Raw genomic sequence first — 26,541 nt, forward strand, 5'->3', positions numbered from 1 at the left:
CACATCAGAAAAGTACATGTGAGAGAGTTTTGATAACTTGAGAGACAGGAAATGTAGCTCTATTCTTTGGAGAGGGACGAGGCAAAAAGTGACATGTGCCAGGTCTGCTGAGGGGTGGCTCCTCCCACACACAAATGCTCTCAATCAATTTGCAGGAAGCTTTTTCAGGTGCGGCTAGAATTACCAAAACTGGGCCAAAATAGTTTTTTTTGTGAAATTAGTAGGACACAAGGGCAGGACCTGAAGAACCAGGATAGCTCATTTTTAACTAAAATATAAACATTGAACAACACATGAAAAAAGTACATAATTACCTGTAAATTATCTTGTACTTCCCATCCCTCCCTTTGTCTGATAAGGCAACCTCGTAAGTACAAGTGCAAGGCAAGCCATTATTGTGTCTATCCGCATTTAAAAGGCCAGCTGGAGGACACCATGTAAGTAAAACTGTTCTTGCTTGAATATTTGAAACCTATAAAAGAAATGTTAGTCAGTGTGAATTCACTGTGTTCTCCTATGAAATATGTTTACTTTTTACCAAGTAATTGCTTATGAATACCACCCCTAAGAATTATTAAGGAAACTAAGTAGTCCTTGGTGAGAGATGAAGAACTGTAATGAACTAGAAACTGGCTGAGAGACAGGAAACAAGACCTAGGCTTCGCTGGGGACAGTTCAATGATAACCACTTCTCAGGATGCAACACTGATCCAAAAATATCCACAGTGGTATACACAGACAGGAAAAACAAAACAATTTAGGACTGCTTCGGGCCATAAGCCAATCTCTAACTGACAACTGCTAAGAAGAAATTTCCCCTGCTGCAGGCTAGATATTCCATCCATAATTGTCCATTTAAGGATTCCTTGAACCTTCTTCTGAAGCATAAACTGCTGGCCACCATTGGAGACAGCATACTAGACTAAATGGGTCACTGGAGGTGCACCTGTTTGGAATTATCATGGTCCTGTCTGACCTTAAAGTCTATATGTCCAAATAATCTTAGAGCAGACAGAGCCTAAAATTAGCACAGCTTTTTTTTGCTCTGCTACATTCCTTATCAGGACAATCTGCTGGCATAATGCCAGAAGCATCATATTTATCATAGGCATGTACAGTAGCTTCCATTTGAACAGACTCCTGATACCATGCTGAGAGAGGAAATAACGTTAATGTTTCTAAAATCAATGTTTACAGTGGCTATCCTAGAAAGAAAGTACTGTACTTCTAAGAGCTTGGCTACCCTCACACTTTACAGCGCTGCAACTTTCGCGCTCAGGGGTGTGAAAAAACACCCCCCTGAGCGCTGCAAGATGCAGCACTGTAAAGCGTCAGTGTAATCAGGGCTCCCAGCGCTGCACGCTACACCCGTAAAGGATGTGGTTTACATGCAGCGCTGGGAGAGCTCTCTCCCAGCGCTGCCGCTCTGACCACACACACACTTCGCAGCGCTGCCACGGCAGCGCTTTGAAATTCCAAGTGTAGCCATACCCTAAATAACTCTTCTGAAGAAATCCCTGAGAAATCATTTTATAGCCCTGAGCACTCTGCCACATAATCACTTGAGTTTAGATAATGAAAATGACTAATCTCTTAAAATTGCAATGTTAAATGTAACAGTGAAAAAAAATAGCCTAGGTGAGGAGGAGCTGAAGTTACATTCCAGCAAACAAGGTTTTATGTTTCTTATTAATTTCTGCTATGTCAACTTTTACAAGTTTTATCATTCTAGCAGATTCCTCCAAAAAACTTATAGAGCAAAAATCTCTGTTATTTCAGAATGTGTAAGAAGCTGAATGATTTAGAGACTCAGTTATAAATTTTCTATACTTTTCCACATAAATCTGGCACTCCTCTCCCATTAATGATAACAGTACTTGCAAAACTAATGTGCTGTGCAACTGTACTTGGAATTTACTCTTTGAGGTCCAACATAGCTTTCAAAAATGTAGTTTCATTGGGAATGTGGTTGGAATATCCAAGTTTAAAGACGTACTCTCCTGCAAGAAAGAGCTCTGGAAATCTCTAATGTCCATAATCATTTAACATCTCATCTGAAAAATACATTGCCTATAGCTGAAAAGCACCCCAGCTATTATTCCTGATCTTGATATATTAAGCAGATGCCTTCTAAACCACCTCCTAAATCTGAGATTTTTTAACCTACTGAGAAGGGGGTGAAACCATAAAGTGTTTCTCATCTTAATGTAAACATTGCTCACAAAGTTACCAACAACATTTTAGTTTAATGTCAGTAAACTTAGTCAACCATGCTCAAAATAAAATCTCTCTGCAACATAAGTTGAAATTGTAGAACATGAAATGTTAAGTACTATCAAAATTTTTTCTCAAGAACCATTTGCAGATTAGTCTTACATCAATTTTCTTATCATTTCTTGTTCGCTTACTGTTGTCCTAGAGGTAATACAATCACTGTTTGCTTCAAACAACTCAACTGGTTAAAAATTGCACTGGATTAGCCAGACATCTATATGAAAAGCTCAAAGTCTCAAGTCAGACAAAGCAATTGAAATCTCTTAGGTATCCTAATAGAATGAAATCATAGCCAAAACTAAACACATTTACAGTTAAAAAATTACATTTGATATCAATTAAGTATTTTACAGGCTAAAGAGAATTTAGCAATAAAAAGATCCAAATAGTATTTTTTTTTTTGGACACACATTACTACCAGATGAACTACCGTGAGATTTCTTCTGTTATTATGGATATACGCTTGCATAATTGTTTTTCATACATTCAGACAGGGGTTTGGAACTTGATACACAATATCCAGCCAATGTTCTATTGAAATTTTTTTTTATGACTACTAGCTAGGACACACGTATATATGCTCTCTATCTGGTAAAAAGCCTTGTCCTTTAATGAACTTCAGTGATTTGTGCAAAGTCAAGTTTCTCTTAATGTAAGAGAAACAGTAAATCGTATGAGCAACCCACAAGAAAATACAGGTACACATATAATATTCTGAAGTCAACAGGGCTCTGCGTAGGCTGGTTCACATAAGGATAAAAGCTTACTATGGCTATCAGCTAAGGGAGTTGTTCCATTAGCTGAAGTGCTACAGGTTTAAGCTTTTGGTGCTGAATATCCAGGTTTCAATTCTTCTACTGACTTGTGATAGTGGTGGTGGTGAACACACAGTAATGGATGATGTCACAAATTGAGTTTTAAAATAAACAGGTAACCAACAATTAAAATAATTGCTAAGTGAACCCTGAATGTGCCAAACAGGTTTTCTGACACCCTTGCAAAGCCTGCATGGCACACACTAAAGGTTATTTATACATAAATGGAATTAATTGTTAGATGAAGTGACAAACTGAAATTCGGAGTCCACATTTTTAGCATGGCAAACCACAATACTACTATCCCAGAAGAGTGAGAATTTGGAACAAATAAATTTGTATGACTTAACGGAAATACAATCTGCTGTCCAGTGAGCCAACAGGTTCAGTCTGAAACCACAGTCTTCGGCCACAGGTTGTATATCTTCAATGTTTTCTTTAATGAGTGGCTAAGTTGCTTCTGGTATGAACAAACAACTTCTGCAAGGATCAATGAATATTATGCTTGCTATGGACGAAAGAATATAGGCCCAACTATTCAACTTCCAAACAATAGGCATGATCCTGAAAGGTGCTCAGTGCTCTCTATTTGTCCCAATGGCAGTTGAAGGAGCTGAACACCTTTCAGAAGATACTGAGCACTTGGGCAAGATCTGGCCCAATACCCATTCTTGAACTGTTTCTTTATGCGTATGAGAGCATCATAGCTATTCCAAACCCACTGAAGTCAATGACAAAGTTCCTCTTGTCAAGACAATGCAATTAAGAACATACGAATAGCCATACTGGGTCAGACCAAAGGTCCATCTAGCCCAGTATTCTATCTTCTGACAGTGGCCAATGCCAGCTACTTCAGAGGGAATGAACAGAACAGGTAATCAAGTGATACATCCCCTGTTGCCCATTCCTAGCTTCTGGCAAACAGAACCTAGGGACATCATCCCGGCCCATCCTGGCTAATAGCCGTTGATGGATCCTATCCCCCATGAACTTATTTAGTTCTTTTTTGAACCCTGTTTATAGTCTTGGACTTCACAACATCCTCTGGCAAAGAGTTCCACAGATTGACTGTGCATTGTGTGAAAAAATACTTAATTTTATTTGTTTTAAACCTGCTGCCTAATAATTTCATGTGGTGACCCCTAGTTCTTGTGTTATGAGAAGGAGTAAGTAACACTTCCTTATTTACTTTCTCCACACCAGTCATGATTTTACAGACTTCTATCATATGCACTGTGAGTCCTCTCTTTTCCAACCTGAAAAGTCCTAGTCCTATTAATCTCTCCCCATATGGAAGCTGTTCCATACCCCTAATAATTTTTGTTGCCATTTTCTATACCTTTTCTGATTCCAATAAATCTTTTTTGAGATGGGGCGATCAGATCTGTATGCAGTATTCAAGATGTGGGAGTACCATGGATTCATATAGAGGCAATACGATATTTTCTCTCTTATTATCTATTCCTTTTCTAATAATTCCCAACATTCTATTTGCTTTTTTGACTGTCGCTGCATACTGAGTGGATGTTTTCAGAGAATGACTCCCAGATCTCTTTCTTGAGTGGTAATAGCTAATTTAGACCTCATTGTTTTATATGCATAGTTGGGATTATGTTTTCCAATGTGCATTACTTTTCATTTATCAACACTGAATTTTATCTGCCATTTTGTTGCCCAGTCACCCAGTTTTGTGAGATCCCGTTGTAACAATTAGCTGTCTGCTTTGGACTTAACTATCTTGAGTAGATTCGTATCATCTGTAAGTTTTGCCTCCTCACTGCTTACTCCTTTTTCCAGATCATTTATGAATATGTTGAATGGTACTAGTCCCAGTACAGACCCCTGGGGAACACCACTATTTACCTCTCTCCATTCTGAAAACTGACCATTTTTTCCTACACTTTGTTTCCCATTTTTTAACCAGTTACTGATCTATGAGAGGACTTTCCCTCTTATCTTACTCCAGCTTTCCAAAGCTTAAACTGGGAGGTCAGATTCTGATCCATTTCATGAAGTTTATTTCATTATAACATCTACTCTTCTTTCCTCAGCCAGTCTGTGATTGTTAACCAAAGAATTTTTTTCAGACCTGTTTTATATGACTAAAGAGAGGAAGGAGTTTCCACTACTTCTCCATTGGAAACAGAATGCTTTTATTCTATTAAACACTGAACTTGCAGTACTGGTATAACACACTTAAATGTGGCATTAATTCTAAATAAATTAGGAAATATTTCTGAATAGGATTTGCTAATTTTTAATGCTGTCTTAATTCTACCCTACCAAAATATTAAGAACTGGAAGATTTCTTTATCATTTGGGGAGATGATTCCCCTTTCGTACTGTCTTTACGCAGATGATAAGGCCCATGCTGTCAGAAGTACCTTTTCCAGTTGGGTAACATGAGCCACTTTGTCCTACAAGCTATTGTATTTGATTTTTACAGATTTTTTTTTTTTTTTTTTTTTTTTTTTTTTTTTTATTTTTGCCAATTTGGACTGAGATCAAATCTGGATCTATGGGAGTTTTCTGTGTCTAGTAAAAAGCACAGCTAATTAGTTCCTGCAAGCTTCTCAGCTTACATGGTAAACATCTGCTTTATAAGCTACCGAANCTTTGTCCTACAAGCTATTGTATTTGATTTTTACAAATTTTTTTTTTTTTTTTTTTTTTTTTTTTTTTTTTTTTTTTAAGGTCGAGAAGTAACTACACATTCTTTGTCATGGGAGTTTTCTGTGTCTAGTAAAAAGCACAGCTAATTAGTTCCTGCAAGCTTCTCAGCTTACATGGTAAACATCTGCTTTATAAGCTACCGAAAAGGTGGTGGAGTAAATAAATAATCCCAACCCTTGCACTACTTTATTAAGTTACAAGACTGATAAATATCAGTTCTTCCAGTCATTCAGGTCATGAACAAGGGCGAACATTTCCATACAAATTTACTTTGAGATTTTGGGCCAGTGTTCACAGGCCTTTGGTGATTTGGGGAGGTTTATTGTAAGTGTGCGAACTACACTGAATGAAGTATTCCTTTGCTCCCCAGAGGGCAATGTTTGAAGGACTTGTGGGTCGAATGAGCTCATGGCTTTTATGAGGTCAAGTTTTCCCTTTCAAATCATGGTCTGACACTGCAGTCCTTAATCAGGCAAAATTCCCGATGACTTGAAAGGACAGCAGGAACAGGCTCTTTATTACAAAGCCAATCTTCATTTCAACTCAGACCCAGCATACCTGTATTGCTTCTTTACCTCCCCCACTCACCCTCCTACACAGCAGTTGTCAGCATTTGCTGAAAGGATGCAATAATCTTTCAAGCATCTCTGCAGCCACTTAGATCTGTTCCATTGTAGTTGAACACAACAGCGGCACTCAGCCATTTTTGAAGCTTTGCTTCGGGTTTTCCCTCTCTTAGGAAGACGGCTGCTTCAGAGAATGAGTACCTTGTCTGTGACATTAGGAACTGGAAACTCAGTAGGATTTCAGGTTAAACAGACAATCCTGGGAAAAATCTAATCTTTTAAAGAGCTGCCTTATAAGAGAGAAAATTTGGTATAATCTACGTGAAATCTCCCAAAATAGGTGGCAACATTAGATATTGTCTCATTGCTTGAATTTCAGTCCACTTCCAACTGATTCACAGATGCCTCATTATTTCATTTGTTTTACATACATGGTATTTCTTTTATTAAACAATTTTATTTTTCTCTTTTATAAACTTTCTGCTTGGGCTACAAATATTTTACTACCATTGAATCAATGCTATCTGCCTGGAACCAGCTAGAGTGAATGGCCCAGGATAGAGGACTTTGGAGATCTGTGGTTGGCGGCCCATACCCCGATTGGGGTGACGGGCATGAGTGAGTGAGTGATTGAAGCAATGGCATTACACACCATTTTTCTCACTAAAAACTACATGTACATATTGTATACAGGTAGAGTGTACATGTTATATACATGTACATGTACACACACACACACAACAACAAACGATGGTAGCCTACGTTATTGTTAAGAGTTGAGTGAAGACTTGTTATGGGTTGAGTTAAAACACCATTGAGATTGATAGGTGTGAACTCACCCTTCAATTAATATAACTATAAGCATATGCCTCACCTAAGACAAAAGTAGTCTGCACCCACCCAGGAGCTTTTGTCTGAGTATTGTTTTGGATAGGTGTGTGTAGGAAAAAAGATCACGCAAACTCAGGACAGACAGAAACAGACAGAGAGAGACAGTGACAAAGACAGCCTGAAGGGGCAGATGAAAATATGGAAGAAACCTGGGAAAAGGTTTTTGGGCCAGGGTCCAGGATAAGAGTGTGCTCTGGCATTGTGAGCAAAAGAAGCTGTTTTCTGCTATTGATTCTCTCTGTGTTCAAAGTCACAGGGCTTTATTCGTTCTTTGAAAATAAACAAACCTGCACCAAACAAATACCCGACTATCAGAAATTTCTACTCCTTTCTGGAACACCCACAGGGCCCCAAACTTTGATTAGCCACTCAGGTGAAAAAAGGGAAGCAATATAAATTTATGAGTGTTAAAGTTACAGGGAAGTACGTGTGTCATCCCACACATGTACCAATACAAAGGTCACACCACCCCATCATGTATTCAGCAGGTGCCCTCCCGCCCCCATAAAAGCTATTTTAGGAATGTTCTAGAGAGTTTAAAAATGGTACTATTGTTTTATCCCTCTCCCTGTAAAGCTAAGTTTCTTAGGCTTTGTCTACACTGGACTTTCGTTGGCAAAACTTCTGTCATTCACCCAAACGACAAACAGTTTTGCCAATGAAAAGCGCCAGTGTGAACAGCACTTTGTCGGCAGGTGAGCGCTCTCCTGCTGACAAACAGCAGCTACGCTGCATGCCTTTTAGTGGCATGGCTGTAGTGGCACAGCTGTGTCGCTAAAAGGTACATAGTGTAGACATAGCCATAGTTATCATGAGTCCAATTATACAGGATTCAGAGGTAACCATAGAAACTTCTAAAATAGCTTCTCTCTACAAAAAATATCCAAAGATTTAACATCAGAATTTTCAGGAACTTCCAAGGTTAGATATTCCTCCTGTCTAATGGCATCAGTCTCCTGTATCTAGCTCTGGAATATTCCATGATACTCTGAGTTCCTTTCCCAGGTCTGAAGAAGAGCTCTATGTAGCTCAATAGCTTGTGTCTTCTACCAGTAGAAGTTGGTCCAATAAAATATATTATCTCATCCACCTTGTCTCTCTAAGCAGACATTAAAACAGTCATTGATGCCATTTTGGGCCACTGTAACTTTGAGCGTGCACGTTCGAGGAGTGGACAATTCTACATTTGAGGGGGGAGAAGGAAGGAAGGAAAGTTTCTTTTTAAAATGGTGGCTTTGGGGACTTGTCAGAGGTTTAAAATGTTGGCTGCAGTCTCAGAGATGAATCAGTGGGCAAAGTGCCTTTGAGCATATCCCTTCTCAGGCCTCAAGTCATTGCCAGTCTTTGGATGGAATCATATGATTCACCCACTCTCAGGTCAGGCCTTAGGGCAGCATTCCCTTGGTACTAACTGCATCTCAGCAGGTCTGATTGACCCTCAGACCCTGCAGTTCTGTTCCCTCCAGGGGCAATGACAGTGGCATCCAGCAATCAAACAGCCTTCTTAAAGCACAATGCTATTTATTTTGAACCAAAGCATTTAAGAGAAGACAGATCTTAAAAAATAAACCAGTCTATATACATGCTTGTATGTTGTTAAGGAGCACCATTCCCTGGATCTGAGAAAGCCCCACTCCTTTAGAGTCCCTCTGGGGAGTCTCTCTCTCTGTTAGCTTTTCTCCCTGAATAGAGGCTGACAAGTGACACACACATACCTTCCTCTCCTGAGAAGAGTCTTATAACTGTTTAGTGTTCTTTTGATCTCTGGGCTTGCTGCCTGGCAATACAAAGCTTGCATCTTCATTGGCAACAGGATATAGTATCTTCAAAGCTAACAGTTTCCCCCATGGTCTTGTCACTGCCCCCAACCATTTGTTTGGAGATTCTTATCAGGATCCACTGGGTTGCTTCCCTGCTTGTTTTTCCCACAGCCCCCTATTAAGCTAGAACAACATATTCATACTGGAAAGTCTTACAACCCATCATACAATAACAGCACCTCACTAACCAGGTCATATATAGTGTTTATAAATTATTTTGTCTCAATATTCTTAGAGTATACTCACTACAGCAATTCTAAAGCAGTCACAGTAGTGAACTAGTTTCCTTCTGCAGAACTATCCACTGCTCATGAATATACACCAAGGGCATGTTACTTGCAATAGAACAGTACAGAGTTAGCCAAAAACTATGAAGTCAATCACATTTGTCATGACACATTTGTTTGTAGGGAAAAATTAAATTGGGGTGGGTGGGGAAGGCTGCATGAACCATTGCAACTTCAAGACAGCAGGGATTTAGATTCCCCATTTATTCCTTCATTGCATAAGGTCCTGATCCTGCAAACAGATGCATTGGTGCAGACTTTAAAGTGTATGGAGTCCAGACTATTATGTGAACATAATGTCTGCACTGGTGCATCTGTCTGCAGGACTGGGGTCTAAATTGTAACAAAAACATATTTTCCAAACTTTTCAATGTTATTAAATAATACAATTTGTTTTTTTCTTGTCAGAGTTTTGGTTTTTAATTCCTAATTCATTATTTCAAATTAAAGTTTTTTGGAGGCAGGGGACAGGAGAATTGATATCAAGTAAATAAGTATTTTTATTATTTATGTTCTTATATGTGCATTACCTTATATAACACACTAATTAAATTAGTAAAATTAATAAATTCATTCAAGGATTTCAAAGTGCTCTACAAATAGCCATTAATTAAGCTCCAGCATATGCTATAAGACACCTAGAAATTATGCCCACTGTATGGACTGGGATTTTTGCCTCAGTGTGTACTTTGGAGGCAAAACTGTGATTCACAAAACTGTTCTAGGATGAAAATACATTTATACAACATTCTAGCATATAATAATTCAGATGCCACCCCGTATTTCACCAGCATTGTATCATGGACAAAAAAATACACTTGGCACATTTGTGAAGTTATCTTTTTTTGTAAATCTGGAACACGTACCTGTGGTTTCTCTATTCCAGAAAGAATGTCTTGAACTCTTTTGGTTTCTGAGTCATATTCTGTAAAACAGATGGGAAAAAATTAAATTACCACCATTAGATGGCAATAATGTCATCAAACTCTATATTCCTCCATTGTGAAATTTTTACTAGGAAAGAGACAGAGAACAGTAGGACTGATTCATAAGAAATAGTTTCTTGCGGCACAGTTTGCTCTTATGTAACAATGGCAGAAGAAATACAATGTATGGTTCCTTATATATGAATATGAAAAATATGGTATAAGAATGAATGGCCAATGACATTTTCAAGCCTCAATGACTGCAGCTACAGAGTTGATGTCGGCAGGCTTCCTAAACTGATTACCATTTGGTTTCATGTGGCCAACCCCCGGCCCACCTCCCCCACACACACACAAAAAACTTAGTTCCACAAATATACTGCAAAAAGACACAGGGTATTCTATAACTCAATAAATGTTACGATTAATCTGGCTTATTAACCAAAAATATCTTTATTCTGTCATCCATGGAGCTCCACTGCAAGAAGAGTCCTCACTTTCCCACTTAGAGCCCACTCTGCTGGAAAATTAATAGCCTTTTTATTTTAATGGAAGTGTGCTGGCCAAACATATTATCTTTCACAAAAAAATTAAGTAATTATACCACAAACAAACAAAAAAACAAAATGAGCAGGACCTTTGATATAGTAGAATAAAATTCTGCCACAAGGAATGTGAAACTCATGAAGAAAAAAAACGGCAGGTTTAAATCAAAACCTCCAGAAATTGGTTACTCCCCAAAAGGCTGACCTATTTCTTGAAGGCCAAGAATTTGCCCATTTTTGTCAAAAACCTGCTTGGAAAAAGAATACCACCACCATTTAAAAAAGTTCTATGCACTAGCATGCCAAAAATTTAAAACTGGTTGAGTACTGACAGGCAAAACTCCAATGTAAATGCTCATCTCCTCCTGAAAGAATGTGCCTCTGTGTGTAGTGGGAATGACAGCCGGACTGCTTCCTATGATCTGGAGTGCTTTTCCATCTCAGCCTCTTGACTAAAATTAACCTAAGCTAATTCTGAACAAGAGGAAGATAGCAGGCCATTTTTTCCCGTGCGTTAAGACCAAGTCCGAAGCGTATAAATTAGCGTGCTTCAGTATGGTTAAGACAAATGTGACTTGACAACTATATAGATGGGCATGACCCCACTGAGAGAAGACCCAGATGTTAATCCAAATACAAAGTTCGTCAATGATTAGGGACTTTGGGGATTCAGTGTTCCCTTTAGTTCTATTGCAGAAGCAGCCCTGAGCCATGAAATTTGGATCCAGATCTGAAAATTCTGAAGGGGTTCAGAATGAGTGCTCTGGGCCCAGCTCTAAAGAATGTCAGTATGAAACTGCTTCTACGCCTACAGTGGGTAAGAGAATGCTGTTACTATGCCACTGAAAGTTTCTTTTATGGTCATTACGTCACCCTCAATTACAGCCCCAGAAGCTAAGTTTGAATCTTTCTTGACCTTAAATCCTGAACACGTGGGCTGAATTTTCTCTCCTCAGTTTGCTTTCTAGCAAGGGTTCTATCTGTGGCACCCTAACTAAGAGATGAAAATCAACCCTAAAGCTCAATGAAATTTCACTTCCTTCTCCTTGTGAAAAATGATAGCTTTGTACAGTAACTAAACCCTTTTTGATGCCTTGCAGACAAAGGGCTGCAGGCTTAAGCCATTCCAAGTCCTGGAGCTGAATAACGAGACCTAGGAGAGTACGGTATCCCCAGCAATGACAAAAATGTAAAGGCATCAGCTTTCTAACCAAAGTTAACATATCCCTGATCCTAGGGAAGCTTTTGATTCCAGTTCACTAAGTACATGGTCTGCACACGTGCACACGCCTGCTACCTCAGCCACCCACACTCCTCCAGACTCAGAACGGCTTGGTGCCAGATGCACAATGCCAGTCGTCATGATTTTTCACATGCAGTAAAGGTCAGTTTAGAGCTGGAAGCAAGTAAAGGAAACTTCATCAGAGAACTCAGGCAAGTAAAAAGATCAGTGTCGATGTAACTAAGGGCATGTCTACACTACAGGATTATTCCCATTTTACATAAACCGGTTTTGTAAAACAGATTGTATAAAGTTGAGTGCACGCGGCCACACAAAGCACAATAATTCGGCGGTGTGCATCCACGGTCCGAGGCTAGCGTCGATTTCTGGAGCGTTGCACTGTGGGTAGCTACCCTTTAGCTATCCCATAGTTCCTGCAGTTGTCCTCGCCCATTGGAATTCTGGGTTGAGATCCCAATGCATGATGGTGCAAAAACAGCGTCGCGGGTGATTCTGGGTAAATGTCATCACTCATTCCTTCCTCTGGGAAAGCAACGGCAGATAATCATTTCGTGCCCTTTTTCCCTGGATTGCATTGGCAGACGCCACAGCATGGCAACCATGGAGCCCGTTTTGCCTTTTGTCACTGTCACCGTATGTGTACTGGTTGCCGCTGACAGAGGCGGTACTGCAGCGCTACACAGCAGCATTCATTTGCCTTTGCAAGGTAGCAGAGACGGTTACCAGTCCATTCTGTACCGTCTGCCAATTGCTGTCATGGATGATGCTCCTGGCTGACCTTTGCTGAGGTTGGCCGCTGGGGCGCGCAAAGACAAAAATGGGAATGACCCCCCAGGTCATTCCCTCCTTTATGTTGTATCTAAAAATAGAGTCAGTCCTGCACTAGAATATGGGGCAAGTGTACTAGAGAAGCAGTGTATCAGAGAACCAGAGAGCACAGTCGCTCCGTGTCAGATCCCACAGAAATGATGAGCTACATGCCATTCTAGGGGGTGTCCCTGCAACAACCCCACCCATTGCTTCCCTCCTCCCCAACCCTTCTGGGCTACTGTTGCAGGGTCCCCCCATTTGTGTGATGAAGTAATAAAGAATGCAGGATAAGAAACACTGAGTTTTTAGTGAGATAAAATGAGGAGGAGGCAGCCTCCAGCTGCTATGATAGTCCAGGTAGGACATTAAATGGTGGAGGGAGGAGCGCAGCATCCCACTGCTATGATAGTCCAGGCAGTACAGAATCTTTTCTTTAGACATGAAAGGGGGGGCTGATGGAGTTCAGCCCCCAGTTGCTATGATGAGGACGGTTACCAGCCGTTCTGTACCATCTGCCTGGAATAACCGGGAGTCATTCCTATTTTTAACCAGGCGCCCCGCTGGCCAACCTCACCTGAGGCCAGCCAGGAGTACTCACGGGCTGATGACGAGGACAGCTACCAGTCCTACTGCACGTGTACCGTCTGCCATGGGGAAGGGAGGGGAGAGGAGGGATGCTGCTGTTCATTGCCCCAGCACCCGTGTCTACTAGCAGCATGCAGTAGACATATGGTGACATTGAAAAAAGTCAAGAAACGATTTTTTCCCTTTTCTTTCACGGGAGGGGGAAGGGGGGGTAAATTACGAGCTATACCCTGAACCACCCCGGACAATGTGTTTGACCCTACAGGCATTGGGAGCTCAGCCAAGAATGCAAATGCTTTTCGGAGACTGCGGGAACTGTGGGATAGCTGGAGTCCTCAGTACCCCCTCCCTTCCTCCATGAGCGTCCATTTGATTCTTTGGCTTTCCGTTACGCTTGTCACACAGCACTGTGCTGTGGACTCTGTATCATAGCCTGGAGATTTTTTTCAAATGCTTTGGCATTCGTCTTCTGTAACGGAGCTCTGATAGAACAGATTTGTCTCCCCATACAGCGATCAGATCCAGTATCTCCCGTACGATCCATGCTGGAGCTCTTTTTGGATTTGGGACTGCATCGCCACCCGTGCTGATCAGAGGCTCCACGCTGGGCAAACAGGAAATGAAATTCAAAAGTTCGCGGGGCTTTTCCTGTCTACCTGGCCAGTGCATCCGAGTTCAGATTGCTTTCCAGAGCGGTCACAGTGGTGCACTGTGGGATACTGCCCGGAGGCCAATACCCGTCGATTTGCAGCCACACTAACCCTAATCCGATATGGTAATACCGATTTCAGCGCTACTCCTCTCGTTAGGGAGGAGTACAGAAACCGGTTTAAAGAGCCCTTTATATCGATATAAAGGGCCTCGTTGTGTGGACAGGTGCAGCGTTAAATCGGTTTAACGCTGCTAAAATCGGTATAAACGCGTAGTGTAGACTAGGCCTCAGGAGAGACGAGAGGTGGCAAGGTGACTCAAGTATGAATGAATTTAATCCACATGACCAAACAGCTAACTCTTTAAAGGACCACTGATGCTCAGCACTCGGTATGGAAGGTTCTGATGGCAAGATGTTTTTTTCACCCTGAGGGCACCCACATAACACTTGAAAATTAATTTATTTAATCACAAAAGTAGCCCTGACTCCCACCACTGACATTTTCCTGTAGAGTGCAATCATTTGGTGTCATCCACAGCAAAGCACTGCAGTATAAAAGACTGCAAACCACTAACATTAGTGCTAATGGCACCCCTGCCCGTTGGCAGTCTCATGGGAGGATCAAGGTCTGATGAGTATCAGAGATTGATTTGCCCTTTTTTGCACTTCCAGTTGTTTCTGTGGTTTGAAGCACTGAAGCACACAGTGGCCAGGAAATGTATTGAGACTTGCACTGCCATTACTTGTGCTGTTGAACAGACAATGTTCTCAGGGCAGTTAGTCCCACACTCAAATTACAAACCAGTTCCAAATCTGCTTTGATATCGGTTTAATAAACCAAGGAAGATTTTTCATTTTTGAAAGTTCATGTAAAAATTCAACCTCAAGGGTGTTCTGCAAATATTGAAACAGGCAGACAATGGGACACAGAATGCACTGCAGTCCTTTCCCATATCAGAAAGTGTCAGGATTGTGCAGGAAAAATATAAGACTCACAAACTTAATGCAAGGAACATACAAATGTCACGCCTAGTTGAGGACATCTGCATATTCCATTCATGACGTTTGCATCATTTGTTCATGATCCCTGCACTCTTGGAGGTATGAGTTACCTTAGGCTTATTCCATTGCTGCTAATACCATAAAACATTCTATCTTTTAAGAAAGGAAATAATTGCAACACTATATACAAGTTCATCATATAAACTTTCAGATCACTACACTCTACAGAGTGGATGCCTAGAAGGTTTAAAAGGCACCACGCTGCATTCAGGCACAATAATAATGATGATGACAGATCATACACCTTAAATGGGAGGCAATATAAACTAAAGAGACAATGGACAATAGAGATGCACATGAAAGTCAAGTAGTAACTTAACACCAGTGGAACTGACATATGGCAAAACGGCAACAACTTTTTAATTAAAATGATTAGTGATATTAATTATTATTATTATTATAATAAAGGACAAAGTCACTCACAGAGGTGACAGTTTTTATAGCATTTCTTTAGTGAACATCCACATCCTTCTGGGCTACACTAGTCTAGAGAGAACTAGAGAGATCATGGATCCTTTTCTCAGCAGGATGCTGGTCCTATTTGTCACCAGATGGGGCCAGTCTCTTTGCTAACAACATATTCAAGTATCAAACTTGAGCTCTTTCTCCTGGGCCAACAAGGAACCTTGGGAGCCCTTTGGAGACAGCACATGGTGGTGAAAAAAGAGGATCTTGCATGTTTCTAAATGCCTCCCTCTGGCCAGCTGTAGCACTGCATTGCCAGTCTCTAGAAGGCGCTGCATCCAGCCCCCATTAACAGAAGGCCTTAGGAAGAATAATGACACTACTGGGTAGTGAGAGCACATCAAAAATGAGTTCTCAACCCTGAGGCCACAATCTTCAGCTCATGCAGGTGTAAAACACCTAACCCATGGCTGGGCTGTGCTGTGCTAGTAAAGTAACTTCCACCCTTTAGGCTGAGGAGTACAAGTATCATGCAATGTCTGTAAGTATGGTAGGGAAGAGGGATCACAAACCCTGCTTCTAATGGCCAGCAAATTTCTAAAGGCAAAAATATTACCCGTGATTGCTTGAGAAATTGGGAATATGCCCACTTATTAAAGGGAATCCAGCCTCAAATGGCCAGTTTTGTTTGTTTTTAATCTCTGACCCCTTTCTCACTCTTCCTGGCCTGTCTGAAGTCAGAAAATGCGTCAATCTCTCCACATTAATACTAGGAATTGCAGGGCCAAGTAGCTGGCATATACTGTCCTCCTTGTTTGACATCAGCAACAGGTGGTCAGGGAAGAGCTCACTCCAACACTTTGGATCAATGTCTTCTTAAAAGCTTTTCTTCTTCTCATCTGTGTCCTACATCTGTCATGGAAAAACTGTCCATCATAGAAGGAAGTTGAAGGATTCCATGAGTGCTCAGTGGAACCATCCAGAGGACAATATAAAACCCTCAGTTATTGCTTATGAAAAGGGGATACTTCTGAATGTTTCGAGATGCTACGGCTAGTCTCGAGCTACAAAATTTGATTCCAAATCCAGATCCTGAATTACTCTCAAGTTCTGGGTTGTTTGGATTTGGGGTTTTGGTTTAACCTTTTATAGTAAAGGGACCAGCTGTAAAATCTGAATTTAGGCTCACATTCTGTTCCCCTGGCCTCCAAAGTTTGGGGTTTTAATTCTGACATACCCAAACTCACCAAGAGTGAATTTCCCCCAAGAATATAGAGAGGTGATTATTAATGTTAGAAGCTAGTTCTTGCTGAACTGAAGCCTATAGATTTATGTTAGCACAAGTCCCTGCTTCTTCCTGCATGTACAGTACACACATAATTCTTCTACCATTCCAACAGTGCTTTATAAAGCAAGGCAAGTTTAAAAAATACAGAAAAATATATATTAAAGTTTAAACTTTCCACAAATACTGGCTTTCACATTTGCTCAAATACCAGCTGTTTATGCACAAAGTTTGTAACAGCTACAAGCCCTAAACTAATTAAAATTTCTCACCATAAATACAGTTTACTGATTTTAGGTTTGTTCTGCATTTTTTCCTTCACAGAAAAAGAAGAGGTCCAGTAGATACTTAGCTGCTGGCTACAGAAAGTATTTACTGTTTCAACAACCCCTCCATTCCAATGCAATGACATCAGCATGAATGCCTTGCAAACCTTATGTCGCATTTTCAAGCACAGCACCACGCTTGTAGATACGCCAGTCTTAACACAATATGCTTTCTCAGAATTTGTTCCAGATTTACAGGGCCGTGAGTGGCTCATATACTAGTAATGATCTTTTATCAGTCACATAAAGTGCAAGCTACAATTTGAAAGACACTAAACTCCCCAATATACTATATGCCTCCTTGATAAATTTCTAACTATTATTAATTAAGCCTTTTTTTATAACAAAGCAAGAGACTCACTGGAAATTAACACAGAGAGATAGCTGTTCTGTAATCTTTGAGATTTTCAGAACCGAATGAGCAAATAATTATTCACACATGAGAACAGAACGCAGAAAAAATAGTAACAATATTGCAATTATTAAATTACAGTTACATTCTGGCTGCCATAGGTGCACAGATAAGCCAGAAACTTAGCAGGCAGTTTTCCTCTCTAGTCTGGCTCCAATCTACAGAGAGAACACACACAACAGGAGTCACAAGAGTGCAAGCCATGGCATGGCAGGACAAGGCCAAGGGATCATACGGAACAGTCAGCATCCTTAGGTATACACCTCTTAAGCTGGTGATAAGAATGATGACACGAAGCTGGGGGGTATTGCTAACACGGAGAAGGACCGGGATACTATTCAGGAAGATCTGGACCACTTTGTATACTGGAGTAATAGTAATAGGATGAAATATAATAGTGAAAAGTGCAAGGTCATGCACTTAGGGATTAATAATAAGAATTTTAGATATACGTTGGGGACGCATCAGTTGGAAACGACGGAGGAGGAGAAGGACCTTGGGGTATTGGTTGATAGCAGGATGACTATGAGCCGCCAATGTGATATGGCTGTTAAAAAAGCAAATGCGGTTTTAGGATGCATCAGGCGAGGTATTTCCAGCAAGGAGAAGGAGGTGTTAGTGCCGTTATATACGGCGCTGGTGAGACCCCACCTGGAATATTGTGTGCAGTTCTGGTGTCCCATGTTTAAGAAGGATGAATTCAAACTGGAACAGGTTCAGAGACGGGCTACTAGGATGATCCGAGGAATGGAAAATCTGCCTTATGAAAGGAGACTCAAAGAGCTTGGCTTGTTTAGCCTGGCCAAAAGAAGGCTCCGGGGGGATATGCTTGCTCTATATAAATATATCAGGGGGATTAACGTTAGGGAGGGAGAGGAATTATTTAAGCTTAGTACTAATGTAGGCACAAGGACAAATGGGTACAAACTGGATATTAGGAAGTTTAGACTTGAAATTAGACGAAGGTTTCTAACCATTAGGGGAGTGAAGTTCTGGAACAGCCTTCCGAGGGAAGTACTGAGGGCAAAAGACTTATCTGGCTTTAAGACTAAGCTTGATAAGTATATGGAGGGGATGTTATGATGGGATAGTTTAATTTGGGCAATTGATTTTGGATTATCGGCAGATAAGTCTGCTCAATGGTCTGTGAGGGGATGTTGGATGGGATGGGAACTGAGTTACTGCAGAGAATTCTTTCTTGGGTGCTGGCTGGTGAGTCTTGCCCACATGCTCAGGGTTTAGCTGATCGCCATATTTGGGGTCGGGAAGGAATTTTCCTCCAGGGCGGATTGGCAGGGGCCCTGGAGGTTTTTCGCCTTCCTCTGCAGCGTGGGGCATGGGTCGCTTGCTGGTGGATTCCCTGCAGCTTGAGGTCTTCAAATCTCAATTTTGAGGATTTCAATAACTCAGTCATGGGTTCGGGGTTGTTATAAATGTGTATGGGCAGGGTTTTGTGGCCTGCCTTGTGCAGGAGGTCAGACTAGATGATCATATTGGTCCCTTCTGACCTATGAGTCTATGAGTCTATGATAACCCCAAACCATGAAAAGTATGCCACAGCTAGCAGAAATAATCACTAAGAGTGGGGCCTGTTGTCATAACATGGCCATGGTAATACTGCTTTTGATGTGCTATTGTGCACTTTCATTGGAACCATTTTCAAAATCAGCCAGAATTAGGGTCCATTATAATTATATGCTTATTAAGGAAACACTCAGAAACCTCTTCAAAACAGCTGTCCAAGTCTAAAATTATAAGCAGAGTTAACCCCCAAATTGGACCAAAAATCTCTCAAATATTATTTCCATACTGGGGTCTTGGAGACCTCTTTGCACATCAAAATTGGGGGAAAACTCCACTCAAAACTGACTTTATTAACCAGTGAACTATAAAACTATGAACAAATTAAAACTCTCCTAGATTCAGAAGCACACTACACAGTACTTGTGCTGGGGTCTAACTGACCCCATGATCAAACACATTTTAAAAAAAAACAACAACTACACACTATATAGGTGTTGAGATCTAACTGGCTCCATGTTTCGACTTTGAAAACAGATAGCAACAGCAACAATATAAAACACAGACAGTAAAGTGGCAGTAAACAGCCTCCTACTTTGAACAAATGGAGCAAACAGATAATATGTTCTGAACACACAAAGTTCTTACACTTTGCAAGTTTTTGATGTGTTTTTCTGTCTTGCTCTTTGGAACAGCTGTAACATTTTTTCCCTTTTCTTAGGCTCTTGATCAGTACCCAGCACACTAGATGCTGTTTCCTTAGAATCTTGAGGTAAGTCTGCAATGTTCCTTTGCTGCACCAGTGATTTCACCATTTCTGTACCCAAGTCTCTGAGAAACCTCCCTCTCTTACACAAAGATTTATTATGCCACACGCAATTCAACAAAATCCCAACGATAGATGCATTCAGACATGCAATATGCATGTGCAATGCAAAAGTGAGTCCTTGCGCCTACCACAGCATCTGTCAAGCGTGGGCTTGCTAGAAAATGTATCTGATGGGTATCTTTGCCAGAAACTCTTCCTAGCAAGTGTAGGCTTCCCACAAAATCAATTTGACAATGTTATCTTCACAGAAACTCAATTTGCTGGAAAATTGTGATGATACACAAGACAAATGTTATCTGCAGCCTCAGAGACAGGCCCCCCCTCCCCACAGACCCTTTTAGTGCACTGCTTGTGAAAAACAAAAACCAGTGAAATTATGATAAAAACTATGCTAAAGGATTACTGTAATCATATCCTAGCTGCTGCCTCAAAATAAAAACAGTCTGTCAGAGGTGACTCGTGGGGGAACATGCAGGGTCACTTGCCCCTCCCCTCCCAGAATTCTGCCAGGGTTTGCCAGCCAAGCCACTCCTTAGGTGGCAGCTCTGAAGCTGGTGAGCTGCAAGATGCCGCTGCAGGGAAAGGTAGCAGGAAACAGCTGGGAGCTGCAGGGAGGGGCTGCTGAGGGTAAAAGGATGGGCGTGACTCAAGCTGTTGCGAAGGGGACAGACCTTTACATTGTCCATTCCTCGCCTCCCACCCCACTGTCAGCAGGTACCAGTCACCTCTGCTGAAGCTGGAATACCTGAGTAATTAATTTACAGTTTAACTAACCCCAATACCTTTTAAGTAACTTTTTTCGCTAAACTAAAACCACCACAGGTATGCAGACAAAACCAATGCTAACAGGTTGTCCTCATCACCGCTTGAGAATACTTAAAGAAAGAAGAGGCAGTGGTTTGTGTCTCACCTTTTATTAAGCTTTTGTAAGTGTTTAGGGTCCAAGAGAACACCAAAGACCTTAGCAGTGTAATTCTTCCAGTCTCCCCACTGACTAACATTGAAGCATATACCTGACCTTACCTTTTCAGTGATTTTATTTTATTTTTTTTGCTACACATAAAATACAATAGGGAGGATGATAAAACCAGTGTGAAAAGATTGATTTCACCCTAGTTTGAGAATAATTAATGTACGGAGAGAGACTGGTTCAGCACAAAAATTTTTGTTTAGACTTTTGTGTGCATTGGGATCAGTTAGATCCCAAAACAGTACGGGGGTTAAGCCATGGTCAGGGATTTTTGCCAACTATTTCCATAGATGCTTGTGTTTGCATTTTCAGTTCTAAATATTAAACATTTCTGAGCTCTGCAAACGATACTGAAGCTAATATACATCTTATGAAACACAATGACAGTAGCTATAGTTTTCAAATTTGAGACCTCAAAGTTAAGCATCTCAGTTTGGGCACCTAAATAAGTGGTCTGATTGACAAAAGTGATCAGCACTAACATCTTCCACTGCCTTCAGTGGGAGCTGCGATGTCTCAGAACTTCTGAAAATCAGGTGACTTCTACTTAGGTGCCTCAAAATGGCTCTAGGAGTCTAACTTTAGGCACTCTGGTTTGAAAACCGACCTATGCCAATGATGTCTTAAATAAGGACATTCCCTAGATGCTTGAAGACAGCAAGAAACAAATGTTAAAAGTGCAAGCATACATTTTCCAGAACTCAACACAGCATCCCTGTTCAAGACAGCACTTACATACATGCCTAACTCCAATTGAACACAATGGGACTTAAGCACCCACTTAAGAGTTAGACACTTGCTTAAGTGCTGTCCTGAATGAGGATGAAATTATGGATGTGCTTCAGAGCTTTCCAGTTACTCAAGGTATGTCAACACAACAAAAAAGAAAAAGAAAAGAAAACCACTGCAACAAGCCTCAGAGCCCAGGTCAGCTGACTTAATCTCGCAGGGCTCACGCTATTGGGGCTGTGCAGATGTACCCTCAGTGCTCCTCCACTTACCACAGTCAATATTTTGCCATGCAGTGGAAACAGGATCAGGCCCAAAAGGATAAAGTGATTCTTATTTTAATTCACTTTATGCAGCTGTGCCCAGTGCTTAATTAAACTAAAAGCATTCGACAATATGGGCAAGTACCAGGCTTGTGAGCAAGCTGGTGTGCAGGGAATTCAAACAAGCACAATGAGAGAAACGCCTGTTAGGGCTATTTTTGATCAAATTAAAGTGGATATAATTTTAAAAAAAATCTTCAATTTTGATATTTTTTGTAAATTAGAAAAGTGCAAAGAAGGATATTGGTTGCCTCTGCAAGTGGAATGAAATGCTGGATGCAAGGGTCAAATGGAGTGTGTAAGTGGTTTTGTTCTTTTCCACCTCTTCGTTGCTACTGCCAGAACACAGCAATAACAACCTCCTACTTTACTGGCTAAAAATCTGAGTCATCTCCTGCTCTGAACATGCAGTTGGTCCACCAGAAGGCAAAACGCGGCTTTTTTTGTAAAATGCAAGTACAAAGTCTATATTGCATCAGTTTTACATCTCAAGGAAGTGCTTTGTGTCTTACAAAGACAGTAACAGATGCAGAGTATTACACATGGCTGCAGCTGCTTGTTTTTGAAGAAACACCAAATTAAACAGTGACAACCCACAAAAATGGATAAAGTACAAGTTAGATCTGCTTGTATGGCAGACAACTTATACCCCAGTCCTTTTCTCCCACTATAATGAATAGCTACATGTTTGACCCTTTTAGCTAGTTTTCTGTGTCAGAAATAGTCTTTTATTTTTGGACAGCTTCTGCTACACTATTATACAACAGAAGTCTGCAAGATCTTTGGGAGTATAAAGTAAAGGCTGATACTTGCATAACGGAAATCAGGGCTCGCTAAACATGGGTTCATGAACTGTGTGTGTAAAGATTTATGAATGTGGCCACTCATATCTTTTTCTTTTTGTAATGTGGATATATCTGTCACACTAAAGTAATCTACACATAATGTTTAGAGGCCTGTGTCAGTCAACATATTTAAGTGTGTGTAGTTTCTAAGGGCTACATTTTCAAAGGACCCTTTTAAATTGTGTTGGCAACCTGTTTGAGTAGGCAGACTATATGCAGGATATGTAAAGGTAAAGATCTCTCTTTACACATTCCCATGTGTGGATATGTTACAGCGGCCATCAGAGTTTGAATTGGGGATCTTCAGAACCAAAAAGCATGAGTGTCCCTACAGTTGACAATATAACAGACTCATCCTTTGTGGATTGGTCAAAGAGGGAATACTCAGCACACACTGACCAATGGGCTAAACATTCAGATTTTCCAAGAATAAAATAGGAAGAGGTTTTAAAATGAAATTACTCTATTGTGTTGTTTCTAGTATATGAGCATTACATACAGTGCTATGCTGTATCTCATTACACTTTACAGAGCATAGCTTCAGCTTCGAATGCAGCATGTGACCATAAAAAAACCGTGAGCAAAAATCATCCCTGATATAACTCCACTGCCTTCAATAAAATGATGATTTTTGTCATTCCTTCTAATTGTGAAATACCAGGCTGCAAAAGCAAAAGCAATGGCTTTTCCTCCATGCTGCCTTGTTTAATTCCAAGAATTGTCTACCCAGTCACACAGACTGCTGGTGAGCACAGAACTAAAGAATAATTGTGAAAGTCTGTTGTTTTGACAAGCATTACCTCTGTTCTTACAATTCTTGCTCCTGGGATTTTTTTCTTTTCTTACCTCTTCTGATTGTGTATATATATGCTAGATCACTATAAACTCTCCCTTGCCTGTCTTTTTCTGGATTTATAACTTCTCTGACTGGAGTTGTCTTCATGGTACTTAGTACTTCTCAAACACCAAGGGACAGCACTTTCTGATTAGAGAAAGACAGACAGACAGACTGGGAAGTCCTTTTAAATCTCCTACCTATGGGAATGCAGGTACAGACATAGCATTTGAAAATAACATTTGTGTGAGCCATCAAGAAGGAGAACTGCAAGTTATTTTTAACTCTGTCCCCAAGCTCCAACAGTTACTGCTATAATGCAATGTCCTCGACACCCTGTGATGAATAATAATGACAGTACCACCACAACCTAATGGTATCATTTATTTATTTCTTCTAATTGCTATATTGCCTAGTGCTTTTATAGTGGGTAACTATTATTCCCGTATTACAATCTGGACAATGGAAAGACAGAGCTTAAGTGAATCACCCAAAGTCACAGAGCGATACAGTGGCACAGCCAAGAACTCTCAACTCCCACTTCTCTGTGGGTGTCTCTTTTGTGCTGTTTCAGATACAAACTTGGACAAAATAAGGTAACCATTTCTAGGAGAAAAGAGGGTCTTCGAATACTTTATGCCCTTCTGCGGTGGTTGGGATGTGTGTCAGTGCTTCATACTATCCTTCAATTCCCTTCATTTATTTGTGCACTATTTCTTAGTTTCTTTCTCTTGGTTCCCCTAATTTATTTTCTGTCACTTGAATCTGTGCTTGTCTCTCTCTCTCCTACCTTCATCAGAATTCAGGAGCGATGGCACACTCTGGCAAGAGAGTCAGAAGCAATCCTGCCAGTCTGATGAACTGAGGAGTCATTCAGAGAAGGTACCTCCTGAAAAGATCACTAAGTTACTACTACTACAACTACGACTACTATCAGTTGACGCAAACACCACATGGTCAGAAAATCCCAGGGTTACCTCAGTCCTAGCTAAGATATGCAGAGCAGCAGGGTGGGAAGTCAGGATACTGAGCTTTCTTAAAAAATAACAGTGACCCATGAGAAATCATCACTGGTGCCAGCTGCAAAGTGAAGTGAAGTTAACTGGAATTTGCTGGTGCAAGTTCTCTCCTCTGAGATAAAAGGTTCCCTTAAATCATGGCAACTGGCTTCTCTGATGCCAGGAGGAGTAAGAGGCTAAAACCCAACACAGTTAACAAAAGGAAGTATGGATTTATTTTTTCCCCCTTAAGTGAATTCAGTGTTAATGAAAAGTGACAGGCTGACAGCACTACAAATTGAAACACTCTCTTCAACCACAGGCAGCTTCTCCTGCTACGTGCCTCAGTGCTGGCTCTGGAAAGTTCAGAGAGGGAAAAAGCAATTTTGTCTTTCTATCTGTCAGACTTTGGTTTATCTGTAAGGCAGCTAACAGGAATGCCAATTGTGGGGGTGGTTTTTGTATCCTCTGGGAATTGAATAAAGACCAATAATTCACATAAGCCGCAGACTGTTACAACTTTCAACTGTTGCTAGCATAGTTGGGATTCAAACCTGCGATCTAGAGGTGAAAGGCTCTGTATCCCATTACTGATGCTCCATGCCAGCCAGGAAATAAATTCCTCTGAAACAGGGTTCCAATGAAGGGAAAGGCACAAAGGCATCTATACTAAACCTGAAAGAACTTATTCTTTCTTAATCTTCAAAAACATAAACATGCCATATATGGCCAAAAAAGCCTTTGATGAGCCATCCTATTATACATTATAGCAGCTATTTTATGACCAAACAGCAAAAAATAGCAAAATAATCTGCAAATCTGCATATTTGCACAGGGAAAAAAATCAGACTGCACAGTCGAAATGAACTCCATAGGAGCCCAAAATTTGGTCTAGATTAAAAAGAGCTCTGCAGCCAAAACTAACAATCTGCTTGGCAAGGAATCTTGTAAATCCATTGAGTTTGCTAAAACAACATGAAAGGCAGTAAAGTACTTTACAAATGCAGAGGCAAGAGGCTGCCCATAATAGCCTGAAAACCTTTAAGATATTACTTGGGGCCAATTCTGCCCTTAGTTATAAGTGCGCAGCCTCACCTGAGGGCAGGTCTAAACTACGGCAAGGATCGACAGTCTGAGATGGATCCACCAGCGGTCAATTGAGCGGGTCTACTAAAGACCCACCAAATTGACTGCAGATTACTCTCCAGTCGACCTCTGTACTCTACCTCCAACGAGAAGAGTAAGGTAAGTTGACTGGAGGTTTTCTCCCATCAACCCCCCACAGTGTAGACCCCGTGGTAACGTAACCTAAGGTATGTCGACTCCAGATACGTTATTCACATAGCTGGAGTTGCATAGTATAGGTCGACTTACCACAGTAGTGTAGCTATAGCATCAGAGAAGTAATTAAGGGAGGGATTTCCCTTTGGATTTTACTCTGAGGCAGCTAAAGGGGATGGCAGATGTCAGTGTTTTAGCAGTACTTTCTCTCTCAATTATTTATGGATGGTTGATCATTTGTTAGCAGAATCTAAGCACCCCCCACCCCCACCAAAAGAGGGATGCAGACTGATGCTGAGATACACATTCAAAGCCACCTTGGGTTCAAAATTTGATATACTTGCAAACATCAGCCCACGCTTGCCAAAGTTCAACAAATAAGGGCTGTTCACACAGTTGGAGAGCCTAGGAGCCTGCTTCCCTAGAGCTGGCCTCACTTGCTCCATCCCAACCAACTGGGCCCCTGACAACAACCAGTGTTAGAAACTGGTGCCACTAAGAGGAGTTGCGTTACCCATGCCAATTCAGTTGACTTCCAACCTTAGCATCAAAGAGCAGGGTTCACTTTGTGAATACAACTCCTCTAATGAGACAAAAAATGGAGACAAAGGCGAAGGGAATGCTTAAAATATT

General features: G+C 40.9%; 1 protein-coding gene across 2 annotated transcripts in view; it reads right to left on the reverse strand.

Annotated features, from left to right (window-relative positions):
* The window catches only part of FNDC3B (fibronectin type III domain containing 3B), a 408,674-nt gene that overhangs the window by 135,987 nt on the left and 246,146 nt on the right, over positions 1 to 26,541 (reverse strand). For both annotated transcript variants that reach the window (XM_032783667.2, XM_032783668.2), the window contains exons 7-8: positions 10,193 to 10,251; positions 315 to 472 (exon numbers count right to left, since the gene is read on the reverse strand). In XM_032783667.2, the coding sequence (XP_032639558.1) occupies positions 315 to 472; positions 10,193 to 10,251 (217 nt within the window). The remainder of the gene's footprint in view (positions 1 to 314; positions 473 to 10,192; positions 10,252 to 26,541) is intronic.

The sequence above is a fragment of the Chelonoidis abingdonii genome, chromosome 8, assembly GCF_003597395.2.
Source record: "Chelonoidis abingdonii isolate Lonesome George chromosome 8, CheloAbing_2.0, whole genome shotgun sequence".
Lineage (NCBI taxonomy): Eukaryota > Metazoa > Chordata > Testudines > Testudinidae > Chelonoidis > Chelonoidis abingdonii.